The sequence below is a fragment of the Sapajus apella genome, unplaced genomic scaffold (genome assembly GCF_009761245.1).
Source record: "Sapajus apella isolate SASKATOON/1434 unplaced genomic scaffold, GSC_monkey_1.0 scaffold61, whole genome shotgun sequence".
Taxonomy (NCBI): Eukaryota; Metazoa; Chordata; class Mammalia; order Primates; family Cebidae; genus Sapajus; species Sapajus apella.
Window position 1 is genome coordinate 2,958,104 of NW_022437001.1, and position 21,655 is coordinate 2,979,758.

At 39.3% G+C, this 21,655-nt stretch overlaps 1 protein-coding gene across 7 annotated transcripts in view; it reads right to left on the minus strand.

Moving 5' to 3' along the window:
• Positions 1–21,655, minus strand: part of DCLK2 (doublecortin like kinase 2) — a 185,921-nt gene that overhangs the window by 152,262 nt on the left and 12,004 nt on the right. For all 7 annotated transcript variants that reach the window (XR_004259308.1, XR_004259307.1, XM_032246429.1 and 4 more), the window contains exon 2: positions 3,507–3,841. Coding sequence is in view for 5 of the 7 variants with exons in the window: in XM_032246429.1 (XP_032102320.1) it covers positions 3,507–3,841 (335 nt within the window). In the remaining 2 variants the exon portion in view is untranslated. The remainder of the gene's footprint in view (positions 1–3,506; positions 3,842–21,655) is intronic.

The following is a 21,655-nucleotide window of genomic DNA, read 5'->3' on the forward strand; positions in this document are numbered from 1 at the left end:
TATAAACCAAAAACAGACTCGAAGTTTTGAAGATTAGCAAGTCCAACTACATAGTGCAACATGGATTCAGCACCAAGAAAACTATAGCTTTTAAAGATGCCCGGTTTGCTGAAAATGCAATATCTAATGTTGTGTTTATCAAAAATTAAGTCTAATTTTTCCAAAGAAATATTTTACTTGAAAGTCTTAAAAGATATTTTTCGGCACGTGAAAAATGATTTTACAGCCACATACCAAAATTTCAAGGATTAACTCATAATGTGTTTGAATGTCTGAAATGCAACTGAGATCAGTTTTTCCTTTCTCGGTGCTTGAGTTCTTGTTTTTGAGCAGACATGATGAAGTAGTAGTGGATATCAGCACAGCAAATACTAAGTTTCTGATGGCAAGTATAATCTTGTTTCCTTCTGAATTAGCTTTACCAAAATACTTCTGCTGCTACTTTTCTTTAACACAAAATTGAAAACATATTACATGGAATTTGTTTATTGTTTTTTCCATTTAACATTTTCTCAGGTCTTTAAACATTAAACATAAATTTTCAATGCCAGTACATATGAATTCTATGGTAATATAACTTAACTATTTCCTATCTTAGGGATTTTAAACTGCTTTCAAATTTTCGCTTTTATGCTGGGATGAAAATTTTATGTGTAATTATGTTTGCATGTCAGGTCATTTAGGATAAATTCCAAAAGTTAATTTACTAATTTAAATAGTAAGAACATCTGTATAGTTATACATATTAACAAATTGCTTTTCATAAAGCTTATGAATTTTACACTTCCATCACCATTTGAAAATGCCAATTCACTGCATATTCAAAAACAGTGAACATCTTAAGAGCTTGTCAGTTTTAAATATTAAAATATCTCACATCTTTAATTCACCTTTTTGTGAAACTGAACATTTTTTAATGTTCACTAATTCTGTCTTTTCAAATTGTTTATAGACTCATTCTTTTTTTATTATAGCATTTGTCTTTTCCATATTAAATTACTAAACTCAATATTAAAGCATACAACCCTTGCTTGACATCCAGAAATTTCTCATTTTTACACTGTCCATTCAACTTTGCCCTTCGTGATTTTCCCACTACTTATGCTTAAGAAAACCTGTTCCTAATGCAACATAACTACTGACATACTTCTAGTTCTTTTGCTTCATTTTGACATCTATATTTCTAATACACCTGGAATTTAATTTTGGTGTATTCAGAAGGTATGATTATGATGATTTAATATCTGGTAACATGAGAGCCCATTAATCATTATTTCCAAAGTTTCCTATTTTTCCTGATTAACTTTTAAAACCACTTTGTTAGGTTCCTCATCTACCCCTCCTAAAACATGTCATTCAGATTCTTACTGAAATTCTAGTAAACTATAAATAAAAATTAGAAAGAATGTATAGAAGAATGTTGAATACTGGCCCTATCAGGCATCTTTATTTTGGACCTGACTATCATAAAAATATTTCCAGTGTTTATTTACTTTGTAATATATTTGCTTGTTGTTTCAGATAGAAATTCGGTTTTTATTAGGTGTAATGAAAAAAAACTGTTTTTATTACTAAATCTTTACCTGAATATGGAGTATTTTATCAAATGCCTTTGCAATATCTTTCCGGGATTATGAATATGTGCTTTATGCTTTATCCTATACATCTCACAATTTAAAAAGTTTCTTAATAGCAAGCCATCCTTTAATTACCAGCATGAGTCCTATTCATTACACAGTATTGTTCTGAAATGCTGACTTTGATTTGCATGTGCTTTAGTTAACATTTTTACATCTATAGTCTGGAGACTTTTTTGGGATAATTTTTTGGATAACTATTTAAATTTCAATGGTTACTATTTCAATTACATATTTTAATTAGATGTTCTATTTCCTTTTTTTTTTTTTTCACCCAGGAGATGTGGTCTTGTTTGTCACCAGTACCTAGGCTGGAGTGCAGCAGCACAAGCACAGCTCACTGCAGCCCCAAACTCCTGGGCTCAAAGGATAAAGGATCCTCCCTATTCAGCCTCCAAGTAGCTGGAACTACAGGAGTGTACCACCATGTCCGAGTACAACTTCTTTATTTCGCCTACATTTTCTGTGAATGTCATTCATTTTGAAATTTCCAAATTGGAGCTCTAATTTTTAAAATCACACCTGTATTTACTATTTATATGCCCTTTTCCCCTAAATTGGTGAGTTTAGATTTTTTTCCTTTGGTCAGGTATCTTAAATATTTGTCTCTATAAGTTCTTCCCTGTGCTCATCAAGAATCAACTACTGGATTTGTCAAATACCTTTTACCTTAGCCTAATTTATTTTTACTTACTTGCAGAGTAAATCTTAAGGTGTGTTACGTTGTACTGTGCTATTAACTAAATTGTACAAAGTGTCTATGATCATTCACACATATTTGGGGGCAGGCTGCTATGAGGTACTATATACCTTCCTATCATTAATTAATTAGAAACATCATTCTAATTTTACCATAATCTACTGAAATCTTTAGAACATATTTTTAAAAACTGTTAATGTTTCAGAAAACACTGTACTAACTAGATCTGGTATTCAAAAAACTAATTGGATTGTGTTTTTCCCAAAGAGACTGCTCAGTGTTTTATATTATTCATTCCCAGCACTTCAAGAGCCAAACACTTCAAAATAAATTATGTTAGAGGGAAGAGGCAAAATTGAACAAAGAAACAAATTTAATTTTGGAAACTATAATTTTCATACAGTGTAAATATAAACAATTTAACTTTATGGAATTTGGGAGAAAATACACTTCAGAAGCCACGTTTCTTTTTAGCAATGATAATCTCATTGCAGCAAAATTCAACACTTATATAACTGCTGCTCATCTGTTCTTGCAATATGCCAACTTTTTTTGTCCCTTGGATTCCCTGATACATTGTTGCAAAAATTTCAATTGCTTTTTTCTGTGCAATTGGTGTTCATTTTTCAGAAATGCTGACTAATTACCTCCAGTGCTCCCTATGAAACTTTTACGGTCATTCCAATAAAAGTGCTTTGTTTTGAAATACATTTTTCCTATTATACATAAGTAGGAAAGAAAAGGCTTTTCTAAGAATGTTAAATACTTTTAATTTTGACTCCTGTGATACCCAAGTCCATGATGACTTTACAAATCGCCAGTTGCTCTTATTCATAAATAGACAACAAGCCACATTTAAAGTAGGGTGTCTCCTCAACTTACACTTTTCCCTCAGAAATTTACATTTTCCCTTCCAATAACCAAAAGAAATATATGATAGACTTCTCTATATTCACTTTTGAGGTATTTGTTAACTTACATTTTTCACAAAAAAGGTTAATTTTACACACACACACACACACACACACACACACACACACACACTTCTCAAGTGGGACTCCTAGAAGGATTTCTAGCAGAGTACAAAATTTCTGTTGTTGACTATGTAACCACCATGGCACAGGGAGTTTAAAAGTTAGATGGAGGGCTGGGAGGTAAAGGCATCTTACCTGTTTTCCATCCAGGGTGCAGAGCCTCTTGACGACTCCTGAGTCTAGTTTAATGGCTTCGGTGATATCTGTTAAGACTTGTTCAAAGGAATGAGCGGTCTTTTTATTCAGAAGGATCCGCACAGCTTTTCTAGGCTTCACTCCGCTTCGAATCACAGTCACTAATTTGGGTTTGATGAAATCTTTACTTTCTTTCACTTCACTTTTCACAGAGGAGGCAGCAGCCAGGGTTCGGGATGTCCCACCCTTGATGTTCACAGACCAGTTCGGGTTAATATTTTTGGTGTAATCGACTTTACGATATGGTTCATTTGATGCACACACGTAACTCTCACCTAAAAAGCAAAAATTGATTGTATTAGCTTGATTATTTCTACCATAGAAGCATCCGGTCTAAAGAACAGATGCTGGAGACCCATTAAGTGAACCCTTAACCTTAGCAAGTTCACGAAAAGGAATGTTCGCCCTTTTCTTTTGGTATTCTCCCACCTCCCTTTCTTTTAAATAGTCTAGATTACGAATCATTCTATTAAAGATGCATTTACATATATGTTTATTGTGGCACTGTTCACAATAGCAAAGACTTGCAACCAACAGAAATGCCCATCAATGATAGACTGGATAAAGAAATGTGGCACACATACACCATGGAATGCTATGCAGCCATAAAAAAAGATGAGTTCATGTCCTTTGCAGGGATATGGATGAAACAGGAAATCATCATTCTCTGCAAACTGACACAAGAACAGAAAACCAAACACCACATGTTTTCACTCATAAGTGGGTGTTTAACAATAAGAACACAGAGACACAGGGAGGGGAACATCACACACTGGGATCTGGGGGTTGGGCAGTTAGGGGAGGAATAGCAGCGGGTGGGGGATTCGGGAGGAAGAGCATTAGGAGAAATACCTAATGTAGATGACGGGCCAATGGATGTAGCAAACCACCACCATGGCACATGTATGCCCATGTAACAAATCTGCACGATCTGCACATGCACCCCAGAACTTAAAGTATAATAAATAAAAATAAATAAAGTCTAGATTGGTTTTGAGAGAATAACATGGATGACAGGGTGAGAAGCACTAGACCAAATATGTTTACCAGATGTGTCACCTTGGATAATTCATTTCTCCACACTTAGGTCTGCAGTATCATTAGCAATAAACTGAAGTGGCTGAACCAGCTGAATTCTGAAGTACTTCCTGATTCCAAAAGCCTATTTATTAATTTAGTTTTAAAAAAATCTCATTCTGGTAGAAAAAATTATGTCACAATATATTGCTATAAAAAAATAAAGTATCTTTCTTCCCATTATAGATTTCAGTCCTAATCAAAGAATAATCACATCAATTATACTGAGGTACAAGATTATTTGTTAAGCTAATGAAGCACCACAAACATTAAGGAAGAGTTCTGGCCATTCAAATAAATATACCTCAGCCATTTTTCTTCTTAAAGAATGTAAATTTAAAATAACTACTGTTTAAATAGACAACACTTTTCTGTATCTACTTAAATAGGATACGAAGTAGTTAAAATGATATGTTCATTACTCATGAAACCTTCTGCTTAATTTTTATTAAGTACAACATAAGAGCTATATTATTTGCCAAGCAGCTTATTAATTCAATGTTTACTGATATTTTTAGTTCCAAATTTTCCAAAAATTGTATGTTAAGATACCATAATTTTTCATCTAGGAAAGTCGGAAATCACCCAATGTTTTCATACTCCTGACTTTTTGACATATAAGATAGGAGTGTTATACTCTAAGATTTTCCTCTTAGTTATCTTGTAACTCAAAAAGAATCCATTATTTTTTCATATTCAGTATAACACACTCATTAATAACATTAATATGAACCTTAAATATTTTAAATACTTAAAAGTAACCAAAATAGTGAAATGGAATTCCTGAGAAAAACCTATTAATATCCATATTATCATAATGTTCTTGAAATCCTGATTAATGGCAAATTTTAGAGCCTCCAAAGGCACATGAACAAATCAGTAACAGGTCAGGCATACAAGAAGATTTTACTTTTATCTATTTTATTTCTTTCTTTTGAGACAGGGTCTCTCTTTCTGTTGCTCAGGCTGGAATGCCGTAGTGCAATCATGGCTCACTGCAGCCTCAACCTCCTGTCTCAAGTGATCCTCCCACATCAGCGTTTCAAGCTGGGATTACATGTGCACGCCACTATGCCTGGCTACATTTTTGTATTTTTAGTAGAGACAGGGTTTTGCTATGTTGCCCAGGCTGGTCTTGAACACCTGCACTCAAGTGAGTTGCCCCCCTTGGTCTCCCAAAGTGCTGGGATTATATGTGTCTGGCCCCAAGAATGACTTAAAGAGTAACGTCTTCCATTTAAGGGTATAATTAAGGCATTGCCCAAGATAACTGGGGAACCAATCACAGGCTTTAACACCATTTCTACACCAGTAATGTGAAATCTAGCCCAACCACCACCATTTAGAGATTTTTCATCTCTGTAGGCTTAGCTAAATCATTTTTCACAGTATGATCATCTGGGAAAATGGCATACAATTTCAAAAATAGTTATCAATAAAACAGAACTATAACCACACATATGCATTAATGGGCAAAGCAGAATTTCACTTTAACATCATAGAGAAAGCAATTCACACATCAAAATGCTCTAACTATTTTTACCTATCATAAAACTTTAATTGTACATTCTGATTCAAAGTATAAGATAGAAGAGAAAAAGGAATCTTAGCAAGAAAAAGTATTTTTAGCCAAGATGGCCGTTTAGGAACAGCTCAGGAATGCAGCTCCCAGTGAAAGCGCAGAGGGTGAGTGGACGCCGCGTTTTTATTGCCCACAGACTAGGAAATTCCCGGGCGGAGGTGCTCCATGGTCGCCAGCGCTTCTGTTTCAGCCAGCGCCGGCCAGCGCCGCTGCTTTTCCCCGCGCGGCTGCTTTGTTGGCGCCCCGGAGCTGCGGTTCCCGTACAAAATACACCGGTACGGGGGCCCTTTTGGCTGGCGATTGGAGCCATGGGAAGTCGCCCATACGCCGGTTCAAAAAGGGAACTGAGCAGAGAACCAGGACAGTAGATTCCAGGGCAAAAAAAAAAAAGCGCCACAAACCTCAGTGCCGCTGTTTAAGCCAGCGCAGTGAGTGGCTGCAGGGGAAAACAAACAGACCCCGGCGCCTCTTCAACAGGCGACTGGAACACCAACTTAAAAAAGGCTCTGAGGCAGGGAGCCAGGTGATCAGGCTCGGCTGGCCCCACCCCCACAAAAGAACAGCAACCAGAAACACTGGATTGACAGTTTCACAGCAAGCGCAGCTGAACCCAGGATGGTCCAGCTCTGTGGGGGAGGGGCATCCGCCATTACCGAGGCAGCCCGCCGTTGCCAAGGCAACCCGCCACAGCAAAGAGACTCCGCCTCAACAGAGGCGGGCCACCATCGCGAAAGCAGTTCTAACTATACCCATATAAACAGGACTGCAGGGAAGTTCACTGGGCAGCGGGGCGGAGCCCACAGCAGCTCAGCAAAGCTGCTATAGGCCGACAGTGACTAGGCTGCCTCCTTGCTGGGCTGGGCAGGTCTAAAGGATAAAAAAAAAAAAAAGGCGGCGGCAGCATAACGGAAACTCATAAATAAAGCCCTAAATCCCTGGGACAGAGTACCTGGGGACAAAAAGCAGTTTATGAGTTCTGCTGCAGCAGACCTAAAAGTACCTGCCCAGCAGCTCTGAATGAACAACAACAGAGCTCGCAGCTCACCATTTGAGCTCCTATAAAGAAGAGACCGTCTCCTCAAGCAGCTCCCTGACCCCTATATATCCAAAAAGACACCTCATAAAAGAGAGATCAGATTGACACTAGGCGGTTATCCTTCTGGGACAAAGATAGCAGAAGAAGAAAACTGGTAACCACCCTTGCTGTTCAGCAGCTGCTGCAGGTGAACCCCAGGCAAGCAGGGCCTGGAGTGAACCTCAGCAGACCTACAGCAGAGGGGCCAGACTGTCAGAAGGAAAACCAAGAAACAGAAATAACCTCATCATCAACAAACAGAACGTCAATCTGAAAGATTTGAGACCCAATCTGAAAGCCAGCAACTACAAAGTCGACAGGTGGATAAATCCTTAAAGATGGGAAGAAACCAGCACAAAAAGGATGAAAACACCCGAAACCAGAACACCTCTCCTCCTAAAAGGGATCACAACTCCTCACCAGCAAGGGAACAAGGTTGGAGGGAGAACGAGTGTGATGACAGAATCAGACTTCAGAAGGTGGGTAGTAAGAAACTTCTGTGAACTTAAAGAACATGTTCTAACCAAATGCAAAGAAACTAAGAACCTTGAAAAAAGATTTGATGAAATGCTAACGAGAATGGACAAAATAGAAAGGAATATAAGTGAATTGATGGAGCTGAAAAATGCAACACGAGAACTTTGTGAAGCATGCACAAGTATCAACAGCCGAATTGACCAAGCAATAAATTGATGCAATAAAAAATGATAAAGGGGATATCACCACAGATTCCACAGAAATTCAAACCATCATCAGAGATTATTACAAACAACTCTATGCACACAAACTAATAAACCTGGAAGAAATGGATAAATTCCTGGACACTTGCCTCCTGCCAAGCCTAAACCAGGAAGAAGCCGAAACCCTGAACAGACCCATAACAAGGTCTGAAGTTGAGGCAGCAATTAAGAGCTTACCACCCAAAAAAAGCCCAGGTCCAGATGGGTTCACAGCTGAATTCTACCAGACATACAAAGAGGAGCTGGTACCATTCCTTCTGAAACTATTCCAAACAATACAAAAAGAGGGAATTCTTCCCAAATCATTTTATGACACCAACATCATCCTGATTCCAAAACCCGGCAGAGACTCAACAAGAAAAGAAAACTTCAGGCCAATATCCATGATGAACATAGATGCAAAAATCTTCAATAAAATACTGACAAGCCGATTGCAACAGCACATCAAAAAGCTTATCCACCATGATCAAGTAGGCTTCATCCCAGGGATGCAAGGCTGGTTCAACATACGCAAGTCTATAAACGTAATTCACCACATAAACAGAACCAAAGACAAAAACCACATGATTATCTCAATCGATGCAGAGAAGGCCTTTGACAAAATTCAACAGCCCTTTATGCTAAAAACACTCAATAAGCTAGGTATCGATGGAACATATCTCAAAATAATAAAAGCTATTTATGACAAACCAACAGCCAATATCATACTGAATGGGCAAAAACTGGAAGCATTCCCCTTGAAATGTGGCACCAGACAAGGATGCCCGCTCTCACCACTGCTATTCAATATAGTATTAGAAGTTGTAGCCAGAGCAATCAGGCAAGAAAAAGAAATAAAGGGCATTCAAATAGGAAAGGAGGAAGTCAAATTGTCTCTATTTGCAGACGACATGATTGTATATCTAGAAGACCCCATCGTCTCAGCCCCAAACCTCCTGAAACTGATAAGCAAGTTCAGCAAGTTCTCAGGATACAAAATCAATGTGCAAAAATCACATGCATTCCTATACACCAATAACAGACTTAAAGAGAGCCAAATCAAGAACAAACTTCCATTCACAATTGCCACAAAGAGAATAAAATACCTAGGAATACAACTAACAAGGAATGTAAAGGACCTCTTCAAGGAGAACTACAAGCCACTGCTCAACGAAATAAGAGAGGTCACAAACAGATGGAGAAACATTCCATGTTCATGGTTAGGAAGAATCAATATCGTGAAAATGGCCATACTGCCCAAAGTAATTTACAGATTCAATACTATCCCCATTAAGCTACCAATGACCTTCTTTGCAGAACTGGAAAAAACCACCTTAAACTTCATATGGAACCAAAAGAGAGCCCGCATAACCAAGTCAATTCTAAGCAAAAAGAACAAAGCGGGGGGCATCACACTACCGGACTTCAAACTATACTACAAGGCTACAGTAATCAAAACAGCATGGTACTGGTACCAAAACAGAGATATAGACCAATGGAACAGAACAGAGGTGTCGGAGGCAACACAACATATCTACAACCACCTGATCTTCGACAAACCAGACAAAAACAAGCAATGGGGAAAGCATTCCCTGTTCAATAAATGGTGTTGGGAAAGCTGGCTAGCCACATGCAGAAAGCAGAAACTGGACCCCTTCCTGACACCTTACACTAAAATTAACTCCAGATGGATTAAAGACTTAAACATAAGACCTAACACCATAAAAACCCTAGAAGAAAATCTAGGCAAAACCCTTCAGGACATAGGTGTAGGCAAGGACTTCATGACCAAAACACCAAAAACACTGACAACAAAAGCCAAAATAGACAAATGGGACCTAATCAAACTCCACAGCTTCTGCACAGCAAAAGAAACAATCATTAGAGTGAATCGGCAACCAACAGACTGGGAAAAAATTTTTGCAGTTTACCCGTCTGACAAAGGGCTGATATCCAAAATTTACAAAGAACTAAAACAGATTTACAAGAAAAAAACTAACAAGCCCATTCAAAAGTGGGCAAAGGATATGAACAGACACTTTACAAAAGAAGACATACGTGAGGCCAACAAACATATGAAAAAATGCTCATCATCACTGGTCATCAGAGAAATGCAAATCAAAACTACATTGAGATACCATCTCACGCCAGTTAGAATGGCGATCATTAAAAAATCTGGAGACAACAGATGCTGGAGAGGATGTGGAGAAATAGGAACACTTTTACACAGTTGGTGAGAGTGTAAATTAGTTCAACCATTGTGGAAGACAGTGTGGCGATTCCTCAAGGACATAGAAATAGAAATTCCATTTGACCCAGCAATCCCATTACTGGGTATATATCCAAAGGATTACAAATCGTTCTACTATAAGGACACGTGCACACGAATGTTCATTGCAGCACTGTTTACAAGAGCAAAGACCTGGAACCAACCCAAATGCCTATCGACGATAGACTGGATAGGGAAAATGGGGCACATATACACCATGGAATATTATGCAGCCATCAAAAACGATGAGTTTGGGTCCTTTGTAGGGACATGGATGAACCTGGAAACCATCATTCTCAGCAAACTGACAGAAGAGCAGAAGATCAAACACCGCATGTTCTCACTCATAGGCGGGTGTTGAACAATGAGAACACATGGACACAGGGAGGGGAGCACTACACACTGGGGTCAGTTGGGGGGAAATAGGGGAGGGATGGTGGGGGGTGGGAAGCTGGGGAGAGATAGCAAGGGGAGAAATGCCAGATGTAGGTGATGGGGAGGAAGGCAGCAAATCACACTGCCACGTGTGTTCCTATGCAACAATTTTGCATGTTCTTCACATGTACCCCAAAACCTAAAATGCAATAAAATAAATGGGAAAAAAAAAGTATTTAAAAAAAAAGGGGGGGCAGGAATAAGTAATAAGTCATGTGGGAGGAAAGCCTGTCCCAATATAAAGAGTAATAATGAAAAAATAAAATGAGCAAATTTCATATATCAGATTTGCTTGGTCAACGTGCCTCTACACCGTTGACATATCCACAAAGAGACCTGCTTCTTAAATTTTTCTGCATTTTGTTTCCTTACACAGGTTCACAATGTCAGAATGAAGCAGGTAAAGGAAGCCCCTTAATTTGCTTTTCTGTAGTTACAGATAAATTTTAATTCCTTCCCTTTCTCCCATCTTCTCTTCATAATGTTTCTATTAAAAATTTGTAGGCTGGGCACAGTACCTCATGCCTGTAATCTCAGCATTTTGGAAGGCCACGGCAGGAGGATTGCTTGAGGCTAGGAGTTCAAGACAGGCCTGGGCAAAATAGCAAGATCCTGTTTCTACTAAAAATACAAAAATTAGCAGGGCATGGTGGCACACACCTGTAGTCCTAGCTACTCAGGAGGCTGAGGCAGGAGGATCACTTGAGCCCAGGAGTTCAAAGCTACAGTGAGCTATGATCTCACCACTGCACTCCAACCTGGGCAACAGAGCAAGACCCTGTCCCTATAAAGCAAACAAACCAAACTTGTAGACTAGCTCCATCATAAGCTTGTATTAAAGTTCTGAACCAGGTTGGCAAATGCCTACAAGGTTGGCAAATGGCTACAAGATAGGGTTCTCTATACCCATGGCAGACACAAATAAGTTCAATAGCCTCACCCTCTTCCCTGTATCCATTGCCCTCTATCCTTTAAGCCTACACAAGTCCTTGCAATATGCACTGAATACCTACTATGCACAAGCTCTCATGCTAAATGCAGACATGGCACGAAACCCACTTTAGTAATCTTGCCATTCAACATTTCAGCACATGGTTTTAGGGTCAGACTTGTGTTTTTGTGTACTGGGCACACAAATCCCTAAAGTATAGATGTCATACCTTGATGACAATGGCCACCAAGATACCCAAGCTAGCTTGTATTGTAATGTCCCCATCCAAATCAAACTATCTTCAGAATGTAATTTTGTCTCTTACATAGATTTGCCTACAAGGAGAGAATATGATGACAAAAGAACTTAAGATGCTGGTTCCCTGGGCAGTTAGTTACAAGTCTTGATGTTAATTCATCAGGTTGAGTGCAGTAGCCCACACCTGTAATCCCAAAGAGGCCAGGGCAGGAGGATCCCTTGGGCCTAGGAGTTCAAGCCCAGCCTGGGCAACACCCTATCTCTATTTAAAAAAAAAAAAAAATCATTCTTGGTTAGATACTATGCATCTGGAAAATTGATTAGAAATGATTGGCCTCCCCCTGCACAGATTCTTCCTATGTAGGGATTCTTGTTTAAGATTTGTGACTCCCTTGCTGACTTATAGGTCTCCCTGTCTCCCATTCTCACAAGGGTACAGCTAAAAAAGTACATCCTGCATCCTAAAGCATTAAACTGTATTGTATTAATAAAAAATGACAGCGTGAGAGGCCAGGCATGGTGGCTCACACCTGTAATCCCAGGCCGAGGTGGGCAGATCACCTGAGGTCAGGAGTTTGAGACCAGCCTGGCCAACATGGTGAAACTCCATCTCTACTAAAAATACAAAAATTAGCTGGGCTTGGTGGTGGGCGTCTGTAATCCCAGCTAATCGGGAGGCTGAAGCGGGAGAATTGCTTGAACCCAGAAAGCAGAGATTAAAGTGAGCTGAGACCACGCCATTGCACTCTAGCCTGGATGACAAGAATGAGACTCTGCCTCCAAAAAAAAAAAAAAAAAAAAAGTATGAGAGAAGTTCTTAAACTCTTGTCAATGTATGTTAAAACTGCACTCAACAAAACAAGGTGATGGCTGAACTAAAATCTCAGACTTCACCACTAGACAATTCATCCACGTAACCAAAAACCACTTCTACCCCAAAAGCTATTGAAATAAAAAAATTAACAAAATAAAAATTAGAGTTCAACTAGGGCCATGCATATGTTTTTTTTTTTAATAAGTAGATAAAGCAGTCCCAGAACTGATCTTTCATAGCTAGACTTCAATGTTATTACAAGCTGGTCTGTCAGAGTCAAGTCATTCTGTTCTTCTGTTGGACATAATCTCAGACTCTATCAAATGAAGTCACTCTAAGACTTTGTTATGATAAAGTGACACAAAAACAAGGTCATTGTGCAATCGACAATACCAAACATCCCCCTCCTGTACTAAATGAGTGACTGCCATTTCTTTACCAACCATAGCTTTTTCCTCAATCTATTCTGCCCTCCCTATAAATAAGATTTATAGAGATACCCAATCATAGACTTGTCCTGCCTTCTGACAGCACCCAAGACACAGTGAGCTCCCCCTTCCTTAGATTCTCCCTAATATTACCCAGCCAGAGCCCAAATTTTATGATAGGTTCTAATACCCTCTTACTAAGACACCACATGGTATCTTATAAGGTGTGTTCTTCCTTACTGCGAAAAGTAATAAACCCAACTTGTTCAACTACATGTATGCTCCCAGTGGTCTTTGGCTAAAGGGAATTTAGCTAAAATTCCCTTTACATATACATATTCACATACACATATTCATTCTCCTTTCCCTGCCTTCTCTCTCTTTCAAGTTCTTTGATCATAAAAGATTTAGGGGAAATCATTTTGCAAATCCTGATCAAATGAGTAATATATACAAGAGGGTTTTACTTTTTTTTTTTTTTTTTTTTTTGTGTGTGTGTGAGATGGAGTCTCACCCTGTTGCCCAGGCTGGAGTGCAATGGCACGATCTCAGCTCACTGCAAACTCTGCCTCCCGGATTCAAACGATTCTCCTGCCTCAGCCTCCTGAGTAGCTGGGATTACAGGTGCCCGCCACCACACCCAGCTATATTTTGTATTTTTAGTAGAGACTGTGTTTCACCATGTTGGCCAGGCTGGTCTCAAACTCTTGATGTTGTGATACACTCGCCTTGGCCTCCCAAAGTGCTGAGATGGGATGAGCGACTGCACTGGGCTGAGGGTTTTGCTTTCTGTATAGAAAGAGGATAAATAGAAGCATAAGGTGGTTATAAAATTTAAATGTTTTCAGGTATGGTAATGGAATAGAAAGTGTTCCTTCAGGCTAGGTGTGGTGGCTCACGCCTACAATCCCAGTACTTTGGGAGGCCGAGGTAGGGGGGCTCATGAGATCAAGAAATCAAGACCATCCCAGCCAACATGGTGAAACCCTGTCTCTACCAAAAATACGAAGATTAGCCGGGCGTGATGGCACACATCTGTGGTCCCACCTACTTGGGAAGCTGAGCCAAGAGAATCATTTGAACCCAGGAGCTAGAGGTTGCAATGAGCTGAGATTGTGCCACTCCACTCCAGCATGGAGACAGAGTGAGACTCTGCTGTAAGACTCTTTCCAGAGGCACAGCTATGGCTTTTTACCTTTGATCTCCATTAAAGGACATCCACATCTTTAGCAGGTTAATTAAGTGTCCACAGTTATGTAATACAACTTGGTCGGGTATATGTTTAGAAGGCCATTAACTTTCATCTTTACTCAACCAAGTGAACTGCCTCTCATTAAAGAAGAGAAAAGTTATTAAAAGCGAGGAACTGCCGGCCAGGTGTGGTGGCTCATGTCTGTAATGCCAGTACTTTGGGAGGTTGAGGCAGGTGGATCACTTGAGACCAGGAGTTCCAGACCAGCCTCATCAAAAAAAACCTTGTCTCTACTAAAAAATACAAAAATTAGCCACATGTAGTGGTGCATACCCATAATCCCAGCTACTCGGGAGGTGGAAGCATGAGAATCCCTAGACCCTGGGGGGCAGACGTTGTAGCACCACTGCACTCCAGCCTGGGCGACAGAGTGGGTGAGACTCTGTCTCAAAAACAAAAAAGGCTACACACTTCCAATTTCTCACTCTCTGCAAACCTTCATTCCTACACATTTATTTCCATCTATGCCCATTTTTTCCACATCCTTTTCCTTTCAGTGACAGAGTACTTTCCTCCTATTCAAAGTTAAGTCCCTCTAACAGGATGAGGGTCCTTCCCTCCCCTCAGGCTGAGGTTTCAGGACCTTTCTCTCTCCTCCATCCCTCTCTCTATGGGATTATACACAAGGGTGTCCCACCTTAAACACACGAATGGCCCAGCCCCACCCCATTCACTCTATCCTACCTAATATGTGCTTTTGGCTTCCATTCACTCCAAGTCCTCATCTGTTTTTCCACTTCATCACCCATCCTTTGCTCTTAAGCCACCGCAGCATCACTTCTGCTCCCTGGGCTCCACTAGCTGAATGTTGCTCGTCCCAATCCCCAAACACTTCTTTCCTAACTGCCAAACGCGAAGCACATTTTCTGTCTAATTTCACTCGGTGTCTTCAGAGGGCACTGGACACCAGTCCTAATCCTCTTCATGCAAATCCTTTCTCCCTAGCATCTCTGATCTCTTTTACTTTTACCTCCTATTTCTTAGGTTGCTTCTCAGTCTGCTTCTCAGGCTCCTCTTTCCACACCCACCCAGCCATCCCTCATACTCCTCAGACTTTCTCTGGGTAGCTTCATCTTCATCCACGGCTTCAATCGCCATCTACACTCTGAGGAATCAAACACTGTGGACATTTCTGGCCTAGATCTTTCTCTTGAGTTCAACCCACTAACAGAACATCTCTCTCCAGATAATCTATGAATATCTGACACGCTACATGTCAAAAATGAATTTCACTCTCTATTGCTACCCTGACTTCACACTCTCCTCTTCCTGAAGTCCCCAATGTACTGAACGGAATAACCACTACTCAGTCACCTAGGCAAAAACCAAGCCTGCTGCTTATCTGCCCTTTCCCCCACATTCAATAGAACTGGCAGAGCTGTTGACTTTGGTCTAAACCCTTCTAGAAACCAGCTCCTTCTACCCTGCCTTCTCTCATTTCTTCCTGGGTTAGGGTAGTAAAATGTCCCATATCTGGACCTCGTCCTCCACACAGATGTCACAAATTTTTAAAAAATATATATATATATATATATATATATATATATATATATATATATTTTATCTCTCTACTGCCCTTAGAACAAAGGCCAACCTCTTCAGCACATCACACACTTCCAACCTCATTTCCCATCACTTTCCTGCAGGTTCCTAAATTAGTGTCATATCAGCATGCTGGCAATTTCCTTCCGAAATTATCATACCCTCTTTATTCTCATTCCTTCTTATATGCCTGAAATAATCTTCCTTCTCTTCCCTTGTCTCTTTTTCACTGACCCTTCAAGATGAAGCACCTCTGGCAAGGAGGGAAACCAACAGGAACCTTCATACACTGAAAAGTTTTTAAGTTGGTTCAATCACTTAGAAAAAAGCGGTTGGTTCAATCACTTAGGTTGGCATTATCAAGTGCTCAGTTAACATCATACACATCCTATGACCCAGAAATCCACTCTAAGAAAACAGCCTGGATTAATTCATTCACATAGACACTCTATATACACACACATGTTCACAGAAGCATTGCTCTGTTCATACCCAAAGATGAGAATCAGCCTACATGTCCAACAGGAGAATGGGTACACAGACTGTGGTGAGGTCACATAATGAACTACTACACATTAATGAAAATGAACAAACAAGAGCCCTATCCAAGAACTTGGGTGAGTTTTGTAAACAATGGTGAGCAATGGATGACAAAAGGATACGTGTACTATGATTTAGTTCCTACAGAGTTTGAAACAGAAAAAGGAAACTACATCGATTAAGGATGCCTTGTTAGGTGGTAAAACATAAAGTAAAGCAAGAACCAGGCTATTGTTGCCGTAGGAGAGAGACCTGTAACTGGGAAGGAACACAGGGAGAACTTCTCAGATGCTGGCAGTATTTTATTTCTTGACATGAATAGTGGTCACAAGATGTTCACTTCATAATTCACGGGCTGTGTTTGTTTTATAAACTTTCTGTAGGTGTATTATAGTTGGTAATTAAAACATAAAAATTATGTTACTCCTCGTTGTTCTTTTTGTACTTTGAACTTTCAGTGTATTGATTTCTCATAAGCATAATTTACTATTTGTTTCTGCTAGTGGTTCTTAGTGGAGAATTTCTTTAAAAATCAAGTGATGTTGAGGCATAAGTACAGGCACCCAAGACTCACCCCAGTTCAACTAAGAACCACTAGAAAGGGGGTGGGAACTAAACACGTGGGTAAGGTGTTTTGATTTCACGAATGACTCTGAAAACAGTTCCTGGCTGCAAGCCATTGCGTACACTAGAAGCTCCCTCAAAAAACAGACAGTACCAGGCCAGGCGTGGTGGCTCACGCCTGTAATCCCAGCACTTTGGGAGGCCGAGGCGGGTGGATCACGAGGTCAAGAGATCCAGACCATCCTGGTCAACATGGTGAAGCCCTGTCTCTACTAAAAATACAAAAAATTAGCTGGACATGGTGGTGCATGCCTGTAATCCCAGCTGCTCAGGAGGCTGAGGCAGGAGAATTGCCTGAACCCAGGAGACGGAGGTTGCAGTGAGCCGAGATCGTGCCATTGCACTCCAGTCTGGGTAACAAGAGCGAAACTCCAGCTCAAAAAAAAAAAAAAAAAACGAACAAACAAAACAAAACAAAAAAACCAGACAGTACCTTCTTCACATTACCAGCACCTAGCACAGGACCTGAAATACAACAGGCACTTAAAACATGTTTGTCAGCTTGGCACAGTGGCTCACGCCTGTAATCCGAGCACTGTGGGAATCTAAGGTAGGTGGATCACCTGAGCTCAGGACCAGCCAGACCAGCCTGACCAACATAGTGAAACCCTGTTTCTACTAAAGATACAACAATTAGCCGGGCATGGTGGCGAGTACCTGTAATGCCAGCTACTTGGGAGGCTGAGGCAAGAAATCACTTGAACCTGGGAGGCGGAGGTTGCAGTGAACCAAGACTGCACCACTACATTCCAGCCTTGGCGACAAGAGTGAAACTCTGTCTCAGGAAAACAAACAAACAAAAATGTTTGTCAAAGTAATAAAGAAAATGCATATTTCCAAAGCAGACTTACATATTTCATGGTTTGGATTTGCATTGCATCTAGGCCAAATAAGTAATGTTGCTGTTTACCTAGAATGACCCTGGTAGGCTCAGAATCAAGGGCCTCATGCATGGTCTGAGACATACATAGGCCACGCCAGTCCATCAAAAGTCAACCGAAGGCATCTAGGGACACTAGCAGCAGATGAGGATGCCAAGTACCTACCAGAATCTTTCTTTTCCATTTCAGACCATGAAAACACCAAGAGTCCAAGGGCACTTTGTAGTCCAATAAATGTGATGTGCCTTTTAACCAATGGAATACGTGTGTATTTACATACTGTTTTTTAAACAGTTGAGGCACAGTAATCTCCCTACATTTAAAATCTCCAGTTAGTTATTAACCCATTGTCAGACATATTATCTGCAAATATTTTCTCTCATTCTGTAGGTTGCCTTTTCACTCTGTTGATTGTTTCTTTTGCTATGTGAAAGCTCTTTAGTTTGATGTAGTCCCACTTGTCTATTTTTACATTTGTTGCTGGTGCTTTTAGTGTGATACTTGAGAAATCATTGCCAAGACTAATGTCATGAAACTTTTCCCTTATGTTTTTCTTCTAGGAGCTTCAGGTTTTATATTTAAATTTTTATATCATTTTGAGTTGGATTTTGTGTATAAGGTTCCAGTTTCATTCTTATGCATATGGATATCCAGTTTTCCCAACACCATTTGTTGAAGAATCTGTCCTTTCCCCACTGTGTATTCTTGTCAACCCTGTTGAAGATCAGCTGACCATACATATTTGAGTTTATTTCTGGGCTCTCCATTCTGTTACATTGTTCCATGTGTCTGTTTTTATGATAGCATCCTAATGTTTTAATTACTGTGTCTTTGTAATATATTTTGGAATCAGGAAATGTATTGCCTTTAGTTTTGTTCTTTTTTCTCAAGATTGATTTGGCTATTTGGATATTTTGTGGTTCTGCATGAATTTTACATTGTTTTTCTATTTCTGTAAAAAAATACCATTGGGGTTAGGTGTGGTGGCTCATGCCTGTAAACCCGGCACTTTGGGATGCCAAGGGGAGTGGATTGCTTGTGGCCAGCAGTTCAAGACTAGCCTGGCCAACAGGGCAAAACCCTGTCTCTACTAAAAATACAAAAATTAGCCAGGTGTGGTGGTATATGCCTGCAATCCCAGCTACTTGGGAGGCTGAGGCGCAAGAATAGTTTAAACACAGGAGGCGGAGGTTGTAGTGAGCCGAGATGGCACCAGTGCAGTCCAGCCTGGGCAACAGGGCAAGGCTCCATCTCAAAAATTAAATAAATAAAAAACAAAAAATGTCATTGGGATTTTTATAATTGCATTGAATCTGTAAATCACCTTGAGAAATACGGAAATTTTAATAATATTAAATCTTCCAATTCGTGAGCACAGGATGTCTACCCATTTATTTGCGTATTCTTTAACATCTTCCAATGTTTTATCGTTTTCAGCATAAGTCTTTCATTTCCTTAATTAATTTTCCTGTGAATTTAATTTTGTAATGCTATCATACACAGGATTGTTTTCTTAATTTCCTTATTAGTTTGTTATTAGTGTATACAAACACAACTGATTTGTGTATGTTGATTTTGTATACTGAAGGTTTACTGAATGTATTAGTTTAACAATTTTTGTGTGGTCCTCAGGGTTTTCTACATACAAGATCATGTCGTCCGCAAACAGATAATTTTGCTTCTTCCATTCTGATTTAGAAGCCTTTTATTTCTTTTTCTTGCCAAGTTGCTCTACTTCCAGTACTAGGTTGAATGAAGTGGCAAGAGTGGACATCCTTGCCTTGTTCCTGATCTTAGAGAAAAGTTTTTCCACTGTTAAGTATGATATTGGCTGTGGGCTTCTCATATATGGTTTTTATTACTTTGAGGTAAATTCCTTCTATACCTAGTTTATTGAGTGTTTTTATCATAAAAATATGTTGAATTTTGTCAAATGCTTTTTCTGCATTCTGCATCTATTGAGACCATGTGATTTTTATCCTTTGATATTCAAAAACTATAAAAAATAGTACAAAAAAAAGAGACCAACTTTTAAAAAGAGAATCTGAATACACATTTCAAAAAAGACAAATGGTCAAGTACATAAAAAGACACTCAACATCAATAATCATCATGGAAATGCAAATCAAAACCAGAAGAGGTATCACCTCATTCCTGTTAGGATGACTGGGTTTTTTTTTTTTTTTTTAAGTTACTGAAGAAGTAGTAGAGATATTGGAATACTAGTACACTGTTGGTAAGAATGTAAAATGGTATGGTTGCTACGGAAACAGTGTGAAAGTTCCTCAAAAAATTAAAACTACCATATGATCCAGCAATTGTACTTTTGGGTATATATCCAGAAGAATTGATATGAGCATCTCAAAAAGATACTGGCACTCCCACGCTCATTACACCATCATTAACAAAAGCTAACACATGAAAACAACCTGAATGCCCAGTAATGCATGAACTGATAAGAAAAATGTGGTATATACATGCAATAGGGTATTATTCAGCCTTTAAAAATGAAGCTAATTCTGGTATGGACAACAAGGACAAACCTGGGGGACATTATGTTAAATGAAATAAGCCAGTCACAGGATATATCATAGCTTCACTTACATGGTATATCTAAAATGTCAAATTCATAAAAACAGACTAGAATAGTGTTTTCTAGGGAGTGAGGGAAAAGGGAAATGGAAAGCTGCTGCTCAGTGAGTATGAAGTTTCAGTTGGAAGATGAGCAAGTTCTGGAGACCTGTTGTACAACACTGTGTCTATAAGTTAATACTACCATATGCTGCATTCAAATTTGAAAGGGTAGATCTCATGTTAAGTATTCTGAACACACACACACACGCACACACACACACACACCTTTCTGTTAGGACAAAGAACTACATGGAATCTTATGTAGGCAGAAATTTTAACAATAGCAATTTTAGGCTACTTTTCTATCAGTTACTATAAAGTTTCTCATACACCTCTGTTAAAATATGTACAGTACTACTGCCTAACACAACTAATTAGTTTGTAATTACAAACTGTCTTGAGATTTGTGGCAGAAATTGAGTCATATAAAATTTGGACATTGAGACTATGCCTAACTCTAGGAATGGAAGTAAGCACTGAACTTAATGATAAAAAGGATAACTTATTTACAAATCTAAAGTGCATGGACTCTTCAAACTTAGAGAGAAGGATACACACATACTTAAATATGGTGGCACAGAACAAGGAAGGCAAAGAGGAAAGGAAAGGAAAGATACTTTAGGTCTAGTATCAGTAAAATCTTAGGAACCTAAATTTTTTCCTAACTTTGAAAATTAAGAAAAACATTGCTTCCAAAAGAATGTAACCAAGGAAAAGATATCTGAGTACATCTGCCTGTACAAGTTGGTTCAATGTCCTTCATCAAGTGCATTGTCTGTGTGAGATCAGGTGGATTATAATCCACTGTACATATCTCCATTTCAAGTACCTCACAGATGAGTTCCCACAGCCAGCTGGTTAAGAAAAATACAGGGTAAGAAAAAGTCAGACTGATTTATTATTCTGCTGTGGCAAACAATTTAATTGAGTTTCCTGGCCAAACTGCACAAAACGTAAACTTAAAGGAATTAGCAGAGTAACACAAAGTGCACTGCTCTGGCCCAGGTGCTGTTCCCACTCCATACTCA